The sequence below is a fragment of the Dendrobates tinctorius genome, unplaced genomic scaffold (genome assembly GCF_039654945.1).
Source record: "Dendrobates tinctorius isolate UK_male_01 unplaced genomic scaffold, ASM3965494v1 ptg000020l, whole genome shotgun sequence".
NCBI lineage: Eukaryota > Metazoa > Chordata > Amphibia > Anura > Dendrobatidae > Dendrobates > Dendrobates tinctorius.
This window is the reverse complement of record NW_027361688.1, coordinates 11,670,535-11,685,686: the sequence shown is the minus strand read 5'-3', so window position 1 is coordinate 11,685,686 and position 15,152 is coordinate 11,670,535. Positions and strand designations below refer to the sequence as shown.

Sequence of the window (15,152 nt, the reverse complement as noted above, 5' to 3'; positions counted from 1 at the left end):
ATCTAGAATATTTAATAATCTGGCACCTAACAAGTAATTTGTGATGATGTGTTGTTCTATTTCATGCTGGTGACTCTTTAAGAGGTGAAGAAATAAAAGCTTGTTGAGGTAAGGCCACGGAGCTTTCTATAAAGTGTCAACTGCAGCACAGAGGATGTAAAATAGTGCTGCAATATGGCGCTAATTTCAATATTGTCCTATGGGCAGACTACCTATAGCATCATAAGAATGACACTTTCCAAAGGTGATTGAATTTACTGAAATGTGCCGCAATATAGCATATATTTCCCATATAGCAGTAGTATTGCGGCATTAGTATGTGTTCACTATATGGCGGTATTATCCGGCCAAATGTATCCTATTATTTGGGCTCTGTATGACTCAGCTGTGTATTCATTGTACAGCAGTACTATGCATGTGGATCTTATGGTACTGTTATTTTCACACTGTATGTTATTATTATACATGAAGTGTATGGCAACTTTTTCTTCTGGGTATTACAATGTAGGCAGATTGTACAGTATATTTGAGCACTGTATGTCGCTGTTATGTGTTCATAGTTTGGCAGCAATATTTGATCACTATTTAGTAGTATATGTGCATGATATTTTGACACTATATAGCAGTATGTACCATTGTGGGGGATCAAAAAGAAGCCTGGCCTGAGCCGGGATCTGCATATTAAGGTACAATCTGGGGTCTGAATATTGATTTAACGAGGACCAAATATTGGGGGTTGGTCTGGGGTTTAACTGAATGGATCTAGTCTGGAAATGGAATTATGGGGCTTGGTCTGGAGTCTGATTTCTGGGGTTTGGTCCAGGGTATGATTTCTGGAGTTTGGCCCGGGCTATGATTTCTGGGGTTTGGCCCCGGGCTATGATTTCTGGGGCTTGGTCTGGGGTCCGCTTTCTGGGGTTTGGTTTGGGGTATGATTTTTGGGGTTTGGTCTGGGGTATGATTTCTGGGGTTTGGTCTGGGGTACGATTTCTGGAGCTTGGTCCGGGGTATGATTTCTGGGGCTTGGTCTGGGGTCCGCTTTCTGGGGTTTGGTCTGGGGTATGATTTTTGGGGTTTGGTCTGGGGTATGATTTCTGGGGTTTGGTCTGGGGTACGATTTCTGGAGCTTGGTCCGGGGTATGATTTCTGGGGCTTGGTCTGGGTTTTGGCTTTCTGAGGTTTGGTCTGGAGTCTGATTTCTATAGTTTGGTCCGGGGTATGATTTCTGGGGTTTGGTCTGGGGTATGATTTCTGGGGATTGGTCCAGGGTATGATTTCTGGAGTTTGGCCCGGGCTATGATTTCTGGGGTTTGGCCCGGGTTATGATTTCTGGGGCTTGGTCTGGGGTCAGCTTTCTGGGGTTTGGTCCGGGGTATGATTTCTGGGGTTTGGTCTGGGGTATGATTTCTGTGGTTTGGTCTGGGGTACGATTTCTGGAGCTTGGTCCGGGGGTATGATTTCTGGGGCTTAGTCTGGGTTTTGGCTTTCTGAGGTTTGGTCTGGAGTCTGATTTCTAGGGTTTGGTCCGGGGTATGATTTCTGAGGTTTGGTCTGGGGTATGATTTCTGGGGTTTGGTCTGGGGTCAACTTTCTGGGGTTTGGTCTAGGATCTGCTTTCTGGGGTTTGGCTTGGGGTCTGAATTTTGTGGTCAGGTCTTCTATTTAAATATTGGAATCCGGAAATTTGAGTCTGAGGTATGGGGATTCGTCTGGTGTCTGATTTCTGTGGTTTTATCTAGTTGCCTGAATTTTAGGGTCAGATCAGGCATCTGAAATTTGAGATTTTGATTTTAGGGTCTGATTTCTGGGGTTTGGTCCAGGGTATGATTTCTGGGGCTTGGTCCAGGGTATGATTTCTGGTGTTTGCTCTAGGGTATGATTTCTGGGGTTTGGTCCGGGGTATGATTTCTGGGGTTTGGTCCAGGGTATGATTTCTGGGGTTTGGTCCGGGGTATGATTTCTGGGGTTTGGTCCGGGGTATGATTTCTGGGATTTGGTCCGGGGTATGATTTCTGGGGTTTGGTCCGGGGTATGATTTCTGGGGTTTGGTCCAGGGTATGATTTCTGGGGTTTGGTCCGGGGTATGATTTCCGGGGATTGGTCCGGGGTATGATTTCTGGGATTATATCCTGGAGTCTGAACTTTAGGGTCAGATCTGGCATCTGAAATTTGGGGTCTTGATTCTAGGGTTTCATTTCTAGCGTTTGGCCTTTGGCTTGAAATTTAGGGTCAGATCTGTTATCTGAAAATTGGAGTCTTGATTTTAGGCTCTGATTTCTGGAGTTTGGTCTGGGATCTGAATTTTGAGGTTGAATTGTGAGATTTGGTGTCTGAATGTTTGGGTCGGATCTGGCATTTACATATTGGGGGTCTGGATTCTGGGGCTTGGTCTGAGTTGTGGAATAATTTGGATTCTGGGATGCATTTGGGGCAATCTAAGGTCTAGTGAGGATGAAATATATAGGAAGTATTAAAAAAATCCATATTTTGTCAAACCCACCCCAAAGCAAACCATGTCTCAAAATACCCTACTACCCCTCTGCCACATCCTCCTATACTATTAATATTTTTTTATTGATACCTAGAAAGTTTTGTGAAACTGAAAGAAACTGTATCCATCGTTATAATGGTATCAGGTGCCAGTTTAGGATACAAACCCCCTTTAAGTCAAGTCAAAAGATCCTTGAGGTTTAATTACAGTAAATGACTGCCCACTCTCCCCAGTCCCACAAGCTCGCTGCCTCGGAGTAACCCTTGACGCTGATCTCTCCTTCAAACCACATATCCAAACCCTTTCCACTTCCTGCCGACTTCAACTCAAAAATATTTCACGCATCCGTTCATTCCTCACCCAAGAATCTGCAAAAACCCTAGTCCATGCCCTCATCATCTCTCGCCTTGACTACTGCAACCTCATGCTCTGTGGCCTCCCCTCAAACACTCTCGCACCCCTCCAATCTATTCTAAACTCTGCTGCCCGACTAATCCACCTGTCCCCCCGCTATTCCCCAGCTTCTCCCCTCTGTCAATCCCTTCACTGGCTCCCAATTGCCCAGAGACTCCATTACAAAACCCTAACCATGACATACAAAGCCATCCACAACTTGTCTCCTCCATACATCTGTGACCTCGTCTCCCGGTACTTTCCTGCACGCAACCTCCGATCCTCACAAGATCTCCTTCTCTACTCCCCTCTTATCTCCTCTTCCCACAATCGCATACAAGATTTCTCTCGCGCATCACCCCTACTCTGGAACTCTCTACCACAACATATCAGACTCTCACCTACCATCGAAACCTTCAAAAAGAGCCTGAAGACCCACCTCTTCCGACAAGCCTATAACCTGCAGTAACCACCGATCGACCAAACCGCTGCACGACCAGCTCTACCCTCGCCTACTGTATTATCACCCATCCCTTGAAGATTGTGAGCCCTCGCGGGCAGGGTCCTCTCTCCTCCTGTACCAGTTATGACTTGTATTGTTTAAGATTATTGTACTTGTTTTTATGTATACCCCTCCTCACATGTAAAGCGCCATGGAATAAATGGCGCTATAACAATAAATAATAATAATAATAATAATAATAATTGTCTCCCTCTAGGCATATATATAATTACCAACACTGATGGCAGAATAGAGACACTTAAAGGGTTAGTTTTCTTCTTCATTGATGGAATATTGTGTTGGATAGAGCTTGTAAAAACAATCACTTTTGCAATTTACTGCTTATTAAAATTTTCATCCGTTCTTGAGATATTAGCATTTTTCTTTTGGTTGTAGCACGTTGCCGAGGAGTCTGACCCCCGCTGCTGACTAGCTTGTGAGCTCTGTGCATTGTGCATGTTCTGCTGTCTAGAAGAGGTAGTCGGTTTCCAAGGCAACCAAATGTAAACAAAAGAAAAGCGTTAATAGCTCAAGAACGGTTGAAAGTTTTATGAAGCAGTAAATTGCAAAAGTGCTTAATTTTCTGAACTCTATCCAACAATGTCCCTTTTATGAAGAAGGAAATAACACTTTAAGTCCCGCATTAACCTTAATTTAACCTTATATGGGAACGTCAATCAGCTTGGGGGACAGTTTATATGAACCCTGCCCATTTTGGCCAGGACTGCCCAGAATTCATTAGGATTTTTTTGCAAATTTTGGGTGTGCCATAATGCAATGGCCACATGTACAGAAGCAATACATAATAGGGAAATAGCAGCTCCAAAGACTTAAAGGGTAACTCCATCAAAACCCAAAAATGGACTTTTAGGGGGAGATTATTGTAACAACTCGGTTTCCAAGCTTATGTAATTGGGGGCTTAGGAGGGATAATTGGGGTAGGATGTGTAAAGTTTTGGCGACTAACCTAGTGCAAAGCAGTATCTTCTCTACCGATCATCTTACTGGTCCTTCACATGACTGCTGCAGCCAATCACTGGCAGGAGCAGTCACATGGATATCAGTCGTCTATTACATACGTCAGTGGCCATTTTATTTGGTCACACTGATCCCCGCACCCCGTTATTTATGTACTTCCTATGGCATTGTTGCTTGGGTGCTATTATTTGGGTGGTAATTGGTATTGATGTTTTGGCATTATGTGTTCTGTTCACATTTAGATTCTGTATGTTACTTATTATTTGTGCACTGTATTGCGGTAGTAATTATGTACGGTATGATACTGGTAGTCGGACGCTGGTATGGGTATTTGTACACTCGATGGCCCTATTTGCATGATGATAGGTATTGCTGTTTGGGTACTGTTTGGCAATGTTGTTTGGGTATTGTTTGGCATTATTTCGGTACTTTTTGGCATTGTTATGTGGGCAGTTTTTGGCATTGTTATTTGGGCATTCCACTCCTATTGGTGCACAGTTTGGAATTGTTATTTGGGCATTACATTGCATTGTTAATTGGCCACTGTTTGGCATTGTTATTTTGGTGCTCTTTGGCACTGTTATTTCGGCATTACATTGCATTTTTATTTGGGCACTATTTGGCAGTGGTATTAGAGTATTGTTTGGCAGTGTTATTTGGATTTTTCTTGCATTGCTATTAGGGCACTGCTTGTAATTCATATTAGCGCACCCTTGGCATTGTTATTTGTGCATTACATTGCGCTGTTATATGGATCATGTATGACATTATTAAATGGGTGCTGTTTGGCATTATTATTTGGCTGGTAATTGGTATTGTTGTTTTGGCAGTTTATGTTCACATTTAGGTTCTGTATGTTGCTATTATTTGTGCACTGTATTGAGGTAGTATTTATTTACTGTATGGCATGATGCCGTATACCATCATTGTTTGGGCACTGTGTGATACTGGCAATCAACATTGAAAAAAATTCCAGCATCCAGATCAGTAATTAGATTAAAAAATTTTTTATTCCTTTATTCCAAAATTTAAAAAAATCATAAGATTCTCCATCATGATAAGAGACGCATCAGGACGTGTAGTTGGACGCGTTTCGGACAAAAAAACAGTCCTTATTCTAAGACCTTAGAATAAGGACTGTTTTTTTTGTCCGAAACGCGTCCAACTACACGTCCTGATGCGTCTCTTATCATGATGGAGAATCTTATGATTTTTTTAAATTTTGGAATAAAGGAATAAAAAATTTTTTAATCTAATTACTGATCTGGATGCTGGAATTTTTTTCCATATTACGCTTTGCTGCAGAGGGATCCTGTTTCCACATTCCGTGCACCGATCGGACTTATAGCTGTCTTCTTTGGGGTGAGCTGAAAAAATTTTCTTTTTTTACCTGGCAATCAACATTGGTATGGGTATTTGTACATTGTTTGGCGCTATTAGGGCTCTGTAAGGCATAATTGATGAGTCACTGTGTAAAACTTGTAATTTAACACTGGTTGCAATATGTGTATACCATATGACACTATTTGGGCACAGTATGGCTTCATTATTTTGGCACTGTATGGCTTTATTATTTGGACACCGTATGGCTTCATTATTTGGGCACAGTATGGCTTTATTATTTGGACACCGTATGGCTTCATTATTTGGGCACAGTATGGCTTCATTATTTGGGCACAGTATGGCTTCATTATTTGGGCACTGTATGGCATCATTATTTGGGCTCTGTATGGCTTCATTATTTGGGCACAGTATGGCTTCATTATTTGGGCACAGTATGGCTTCATTATTTGGGCACTGTATAGCATCATTATTTGGGCTCTGTATGGCATTATTTTTTGGGCACTGTATGGCTTTATTATTTGGGCACTGTATGGCTTCATTATTTGGCACTGTATGGCTTTATAATTTGGACACTGTATGGCTTCATTATTTGGGCACTGTATGGCATAATTATTTGGGCACTGTATGGCATTATTTATTGGGCACTGTATGGCTTCATTATTTTGGCACTGTATGGCTTCATTATTTTGGCACGGCATGGCTTTATAATTTGGACACTGTATGGCTTCATTATTTGGGCGCTGTATGGCATCTTTATTTGGGCACTGTATGGCATTATTTATTGGGCACTGTATGGCTTCATTATTTGGGCACTGTATGGCATTATTTATTGGGCACTGTATGGCTTCATTATTTTGGCACTGCATGGCTTTATAATTTGGACACTGTATGGCTTCATTATTTGGGCACTGTATGGCTTTATTATTTGGGCACAGTATGGCTTCATTATTTGGGCACTGTATGGCATCATTATTTGGGCTCTGTATGGCTTCATTATTTGGGCACATTATGGCTTCATTATTTGGGCACAGTATGGCTTCATTATTTGGGCACTGTATGGCATCATTATTTGGGCACTGTATGGCATCATTATTTGGGCTCTGTATGGCATTATTTTTTGGGCACTGTATGGCTTTATTATTTGGGCACTGTATGGCTTCATTATTTGGCACTGTATGGCTTTATAATTTGGACACTGTATGGCTTCATTATTTGGGCACTGTATGGCATAATTATTTGGGCACTGTATGGCATTATTTATTGGGCACTGTATGGCTTCATTATTTTGGCACTGTATGGCTTCATTATTTTAGCACTGCATGGCTTTATAATTTGGACACTGTATGGCTTCATTATTTGGGCACTGTATGGCATCTTTATTTGGGCACTGTATGGCATTATTTATTGGGCACTGTATGGCTTCATTATTTGGGCACTGTATGGCTTCATTATTTGGGCACTGTATGGCATTATATATTGGGCACTGTATGGCTTCATTATTTTGGCACTGCATGGCTTTATAATTTGGAGACTGTATGGCTTCATTATTTGGGCACTGTATGGCATCTTTATTTGGGCACTGTATGGCATTATTTATTGGGCACTGTATGGATTCATTATTTGGGCACTGTATGGCTTCATTATTTGGGCACAGTATGGCTTCATTATTTGGGCACTGTATGGCTTCGTTATTTGGGCACTGTATGGCTTCGTTATTTGGGCACTGTATGGCTTTGTTATTTGGGCACTGTATAATAACGGACATGAGACAACACATAGTATGAATAATGACACTCTATGTAGCATTATTTGGGCGCAGTATGTCACACCTACTTGGGCACAGTGTAATATTTGTAATTGTAAATAAACTAGCACGACTTTCAGTAGACTGTATGGCACTATGAGAGCACTGTATGGCACTGCTATTTATAAAATTGGTAATTAGATGCTGGTGTATTTGTATGTACTCTGGCACTAATAGAACTCTGCATGGCATCATTATTGGAGCACCGTATTTAACTTGTAATTAGACACTGGTGTGAGTATCTGTACAGTTTACGACACTTTTGCACTGTTATTTGAGCACTGTATGGCTTCATTATTTGGCCTCTGTATAATAAAATTGAATAGACATTGTACCATATGGATATTTGTACTCTGTGCAGCACAATTTGGGCACAGTATGTCGCTATTACTTGGGCGCTTTAAAATACTGGCAATCAGAGTATTTATACAACGCACGGTGTGGCAGTATTATTAGGGCACTGTATGAGACTGGTAATCAGAGAGACTGTTCAGAGTATTTGTACTAGTTACGGCACTGTTTGGACACTGTATGTTGTTTTCATTTGTATATGTATGGTACTGGTGTTTAAACACTGCCTGGTGTGTATATTTGTACACTATACGGCACTATTTGGGTACTGTATGGCGCAGTTATTGTGGCGCCGTATAATACTGGTAATTAGATCACGTACGGTATTTGTAGCATTATTTGAGCACAGAATGTCCCTGTTACTTGGGCGTACAGTGACATGGTAAGGTATGGCCATTGGACACAGTGTGGGACTATTTGAGCACTGTATGGCGCCATTATTGTGGCACTGTATAATACTGGTCATTATGGTATTATGGGTATTTTTACTCTGTGTAGCACCATTTGGTCTTTGTATGCCATGTCCATTTGGGTCATGTATGATATTGGAGACTGAACGCTGTATTGTAGATGTATTTATTGGCTTTACGGCACTATTTGAGCATTGTATAATACTATTAATTAGCGACTACATAGCATGGCTATTTGCACATGTTATGACTGTATTTCTACACTGTATGGCCTGTTATTTGGGCGCCATAGGTTAATGATAATTTGGCACTGTGTTGCGTGACTACTTTTGACGCCATATACCAGTATTATATAGGAACTGTGCAGTATTGTGCATGCTTATAGAAGGTCATCATCCAACCTAAGTTATATGATTAAAAGGAGATTTTCCTTTAAGCAATACTGGACAGTGCATCATTCAGATATTCAGCCCGATTTTAAGGGTCTGAAAAGCCCCTCTAAGCACATAGTAAACCAACGTAGGACTAAAGTAAACCGTAGAAATGAAAAAGATCAATACGTTATCACCATCGTATACTAGAGAAAGGCACCTGGCGGCATAAAAAAAGGCAATAAACGCCCAATAATAAACCTGGAAAACTTGCGCTAGAATGAGGGAAGCCGGGCAGAGGAATCATGGGATTGACTAATAAAGATGTTTTATAAACTTTATCCACATCGATCACCATTAAAAAGCGACTGCAGTCCTCGGCAACTAACTGCATTAAAAAAAAGGAAGCGTAAGAAAAAAGGAAAAAAAACAAAAGGGCAAGGTAATATCGGCGAGGCAATATGTAAAGCAAACAAGCAGCTGTGGTCCGTATCCCCCCACCATGCTGCAGCCCCTTCATCAACCAGCTCCATATTTAACCGGGCTGCATGTTGTGTGACAAGAATTAAGTCAGTAGCGGGATGGGATGACAACGCGCGTCAGGTTATTACACCTCGGCCAATGAGATTTATAGAACGATGAAAAAAAACAAAAAGCAATACAAAAAAAACCGAAGCGATGAGCTGAATGATAATGTGTTGTGATAAATCACTCGCTCAAAGTACAGTTTATGAAGCAGTTTCCATAAACTACGAAAGATAATGGCGGTGGATGGACGCAATATGAGGTTAGAAGGCAAAAAAAGAAAACTTAACATAAAAAAAAGAGGCATTACAAATGAATGAAGTAATAATACCGCCATCTGTGTCTAATGTAGTACAACCGCAACTATAAACTTTATTAAACTCAACAATTATAGGCTCGTTTTAGTAAGCGATCATCATAAAGGAGCGCAGATCATCATAATATAAAAGTGCAACGCCGATAGATGCTGAAGTTGGGGGGGGAGGGTATGATAACATCTACAGCAAGTATGCACACTCGTCTACCGCGCACTGGAGAAATGACTGCAGATGTGCTTTGTAAAGCAGAATCTAAACAGGCGAGTGAGGACCCGGATTTGCATTGTTGCGGTAAGGACTAAGGAGGTAAAAAAAAAAGAAAATGAAAAATTCTGCACCATCGAAAACGACCAAAGTCAACAGCTATCAGTATCTGATTTCCAATTGCATGCGGTGATTAAACATCTTTGTGTGTTGTGTGCGAGTAGAAGGTGGAGAAGGAAGGTGGTGGTGGTGATGGGATTGGATTTTTATCCCCCTCCCCCTCTCCAAAAATGGCATCAAAGCAATCAAAATGGTAATGTTCAGCATGAATGGGGCCCCATCCCCCATCTGAAACTCTGCAGACTTTTTCTCCATGTTTGAAAAAAAAAAAAAAAACAACACCCCTTTTCCGCACACAAAATGGAAGCTTCCACTACCAAACTGAGAGTGCTGTTGACGGACATTCCACCCCCCTCGAACGTTTTTCAAAAGTCGAGCAGAAGTAGGAGAAGAAGCTTAAATCGAAGACCCCCTCCAGTTAGATGATGGAAAGATGGGGGGGGATTAGGATGGGAAGGAAGGAGCTGTCTTAAGTTCGGTGCTGGAAACTGCTGCATTCCGAAGGAAGAGCTCGATCGATTCCATTCCGAACGGGTGGGGGGGGGAGGGTTGGAGAGGTGTAAAGAGATATCGAAGCTGCGTAAATTCGGCACAAAACATTAAATATCATTCTACCTCTTCCCCGAGCCTAAACACGCGAGACATTGGGGGGCATTCGCCTACGAAAGACGAGGCGTGAAAGTTACGGTTGCGCATTTCGCTACACTGAGAGGGGAAGAAGAAAGCTTTTCAATGGCATCTGTCCATGGTGCTGAAAGGCGTACGACCACACAACACACATTGCTTCCCCCCTCCCATTTCCGGCACAGCACAACCAGGGAGGAGGGCTAGAAGAGGAGGTTGGGGGGTGGTGGTGGTTGGGGGGGTTGGAGAGAGAACTACACTTCTGGCAATGCAAGTATGTCTCCTGTTATACAAATAATATCTTAGTGTACAGATTGGGTGGGCTCACACACAATTTGACCAAAACGTGCACTAAGAAACACCACGCGCCACGATACACGTAGAGCTATTTAGAGACTATAGAATGAAACTTTACTTAGTCAACGGCACCTGTTTACTACGACTTATAAGGAGGCGCGTAGTAAACTTTTGGTTGTTTTTACTTCTGGAAATCGTAGAGTTAACTTTCAAGAGTGGTAAAAAAGAGAGAGGAGGAGGAGGACAGGGAGAAAAAAAGTGCTGAATGGATCGGCTGCCGCAGCAATCTGCAACAAAGGGGACTTCTAACACCCATCTGCCGCCGCCGAGCCGCTCGTGAAATAAATGAAAATGAACACCCAACGCCTCCTCTAATCAAAGTCCATTTTACTTGACACCTAGCCTAAAAGCATGTCGACCAACTCAAGATGGACGCCTAGAAAAAAAAAGAAGCCAAAGAAAAGCCATGTAACTAGTGAGTGTGGTTCGAGAAGAAAATGGTGCACACGGTGAACTCAACAACCTTGACGGCGCTCGACCGGAATCCTACACTTTGGATGGGTGTTGACAAAGTAAGAGAATGAGTCGATACGACATCATGTTACCAATGTGTCATCGAGGCATGTGTCATAATTCATCTTGGATGGACTCTTGCAGAGACAACTTCTTTTTCCACCACCCACCAAACCCATGACTAGATACCATGCAGGAGGACAAAAAACTGTAGTCAACAACCATCTAGAAGAGTTCTGGTGGTCAAAATGACAAGAGCTCGAAGAGAAAGAGAGATGAGAGTCAACCCCCTCCGTCGGTAAGAGTCGAAAGATGTTAATGATGTGATAGATGGATCTCGATGAGTATCTCCTACCTCTTTTCCGTAAATATCCATGGACAAAAAATAAGAACTAAGATGAAGTCTACTCCTTGTTCATGGCCATGATGATCCCAACCATGAAAGATGCCAAGCTGATAAAGTTTGTCATCCTTGCAGTCCACAGCTGTACTCCATCACAACACAACCGATCCAAGAAGCACCAACCATAGGAAACCAGGGGAAAGAACCTAAAAAAAATATAGCGAAAAAGAAAAAACAACCCCCAACAACCGCCGCATTTACCTGTGGATCTTGCTTCATCCGTGCAAGTAGTTTATAAGGAGGTAAGGAAAAATATGGATTCTATGGTTCCTTGCGCAAACAAAGTATATTCCAGGAAGAAAAAAAAAGAAGAAGAAAAGAAGAAGTAATGTCACAAGAGGAGGAGGAAGGAGAAAGTGTTTCAAGTTTGATGGAAATGGGGAGGAACAAAGAAGCAAGTAAACACACTGTGAGTGTGCAAGGCAGTTTCCCCCAAGCCAGCTCATAAATATTCAGGTCTCGTCCTAATCTCCACGCAGCAGCACCGCATTACTTCCAAATCCTTGTTGCTTGCTCTAGCAAAAGACAAGAGAGGGAGGGGGCAGGGAAAGAGGAGGGAGGGGAGGAAGAAGTAGTGTGAGAGGGAGGAGAAAAAGAGAAAGGGGAGAAAGGGAGGGGGATGTGGGAGAAGGGAGAAGCAAGGGGAAGGGTAGGGAGAAGGAGGGGGAAGAGTGGGGAAAGGGCAAGCAAAATGGGGGGCGAAACGCCAAAGTGGCCGCTGGAGAGCGTTAGCGATGGAAAAGCGAAGAGGTGACGCAGCGCCACTCAATACATGAAGTTCTTCAAGGAGACCATAGGAATACTGGAGTATGAGAAAAGGAGGACAGATGGTAGAGAGTAAATATGATGAGGTCGGAAAGTAAAAGTGATGCACGCCAATGTACTCCGAGCATCGAAGGGGAGGAGGCCGCGAGCGAACACGACATTGTACTACGGGGAATGTTTACTTTCCGAGCATTCGATCAAAGAAAGGATGGAAGAAGAAATGAGAGAAAGAGAGATGGATTTATAGATAGAAGAAAGTGTAAGGAAGGAAGAAGGGAATAAATAAAGGGAAAATGGAAAGGAAGGAAGAAGGGATGAAAGAGAGGAATGTAGAATAGATAGACAGCAGCAAGGAAGAAAGGATGGATGGGAGGAATGAAGAAAGTAACGGAGAGAGAAGGATAGATTAGAAGAAAGGATAGAGAGGAAGACGGCGGAAAGAAAGGAAAGAAAGAAAAAAGAGGGAATCATAGATAACAAAAGAAAGTAAGGAAAAAAGTGAGATTGAGAAAGAAAGAAAGAAAGAAACAGAAAGAAAGGAAAAAGAAAAGAGAGACAAAAATAGATAGATAGAAAGGATATATGGAAAGACTGCAGAGAGAAATAATGAGAAAGAAAGAAAGAAAGAAAGAAAGAAAGAAAGAAAGAAAGAAAGAAAGAAAGAAAGAAAGAAAGAGGGATTATAGGTAAAAGAAAGTAAGAAACAAAGTAAAAAAAGTGGTACTGAGAAAAAAAGAAAGAGAGACAAAAATAGATAGATAGAAAGAAGGATATACTGTATAGAAAGACTGCAGGGAGACATAATGAGAATGGAAGGAAGAAAGAAAGAAAGAAAGAAAGAAAGAAAGAAAGAAAGAAAGAAAGAAAGAAAGAAAGAAAGAAAGAAAGAAAGAAAGAAAGAAAAAGAAAGAAAGAACGAAAGGAGAGAGACAAATAAAAGATAGATAGAAAGACTGCAGGAAGAAAGAAAGAAAAAAGAGAAAGGAAGGAGAAGAGTGCAGTGAAAGTGAGAGAAGTAGAAGTAGGTAAGGTCTTAGTCAGCAGTAAGATGACAACTAGCAGAAATAAAGTGGAAGTAAAGTTTAGACTATGGATCAAACAAAATATAAAAGAATAAAGAGGAGAAAGCAGAGAAATAACAAAGCTCCTTGTCTCCAAAAGAAAATCTGTAACAGGCCACATCCTCCACATGTCATTTATAATACTGGTGTCTTCAGGATAGGCATGCCATAGGATAGGATACATGTGCCTCTGTACAAGGTCCCAACAGGTAAGGTGGTCACAACCAATTCCAAAGCAGCGAGCAGCTTGTCACAGACATATAAAGGGATGGAATTGTTATGGACTTTACCAATTGGCTGTGGCTCACAGATCCTCAGGGGCGTGTCTATAAGCTGCTCTGCATTATTACACTGTGAGCACCACCCCTTTGGCAAAGACCATTAAAATAAGCACTAAATAAGAAGGCCTCTATCTCTGCAACCTTTTTGCGGAATTTTAAAAAACAAAGACCAGAATATTCAGGAGAGCAGAGGGCATAAAATAGGATTAAAACTGGTCACTTTTGACCTGGTGACAGGTAAGTAGACGTTCCGGAATAGAAAATTAGGTGAAGATGAATATTAATAAAGAAGCGGGACGAAGCTGGGAGAGTTTATGTGTAAAGTTTGACAGGAGGAGTACAGAAGGGAATTAAGACGGAGGAAGGGAGTTAATAGGATAAGATGGAAAGTATAAGTGATGCGGTGGTCATCCATGTAGATGAGTTATTTAGGACGTGGTTGCCTAGAACTGCACAAAGTACGGAGGAAGAGCATGAAAGTAATATGCACACTGAAGGAAGGATTAAAATGAGCAGGGAGATGAAGACAGAAAGAATTTACATAAAGTGGGTATACTATCTGGCAGAGTACTCTTATAAGAGGTCTTTTAATGTTCTTCATAAATGTGAAACAAGCTTGTTGATATCATCGTTCTATGCCGAGTTATGACGCCGTGAAGTTACAGGCCCAAAGCCTGAGACTGCACTACTGAGACAATCATCTGATCACATTGTTTTGTCCAGAAATGTTGTGAACCACTGACAACATCTACATTAATATCTGCCTTCTCCAACTGTCCTATAGAAAATTATCCTATAGAAAATTAATGGAGTGGTGGTGTGAAGGCTCGCCCGCCGATTCAGTCCAACGGGCCCTTTCTTGTAAATAGAGATGGTCCCAGTAGTTGGTCTGAGAGTGGGATAACTTGATACAATCCCTTTGGGAAAATAATGGGGTCTCAAGTCTATTAGAGTTGTGACTCAAGCGTTCCTCAACCTTTAGGCTGGTGTCTTAGACCACTGGCTCTCATTCAGTCAGCCAGCTCCTACGTTTTGCTTGTATGTTCTTCGTGTTTCAGTGGGTGTTCGTCAACTCATGCTTTGGACAGTTAAAGATCTAAAACAGCGTCCTCATTGTCCAGAGGTTGCGTTTGGTCCCATGCACCTCAATAGGCCTGAGCTACAATACCAAATTCAACCTTTGGGTCATTTTGGAGCAGTTTGTAGAAGAACGCAGCCATATATATGTTTGACATTCTTGAAACCATAACCCTAGCGCTCTTAAAAAGAAGTGTTGAGGTCTTCAAAGAGACCCACTAGAAATAAAAATGTTTTAAAAAATTAAAATGTCCTTTACTGTACATTAGAAAAGTGAAAACTATGTTTTAATATCTAGTTTTGGTGTTGAGATATCATCTC

At 41.7% G+C, this 15,152-nt stretch overlaps 1 protein-coding gene across 3 annotated transcripts in view; it reads right to left on the bottom strand.

Annotated features, from left to right (window-relative positions):
• Positions 1–12,532, bottom strand: part of PHF21B (PHD finger protein 21B) — a 102,094-nt gene extending 89,562 nt beyond the window's left edge. For 2 of the 3 annotated variants that reach the window (XM_073567672.1, XM_073567674.1), the window contains exon 1: positions 11,600–11,820. In XM_073567672.1, the coding sequence (XP_073423773.1) occupies positions 11,600–11,620 (21 nt within the window). In that variant the 5' untranslated portion in view covers positions 11,621–11,820. Of the gene's footprint in view, positions 1–11,599; positions 11,821–11,848 lie in introns of those variants that run through there. The other variant, XM_073567673.1, reaches the window with a different exon arrangement.
• Positions 12,533–15,152: the final 2,620 nt, after the last annotated feature.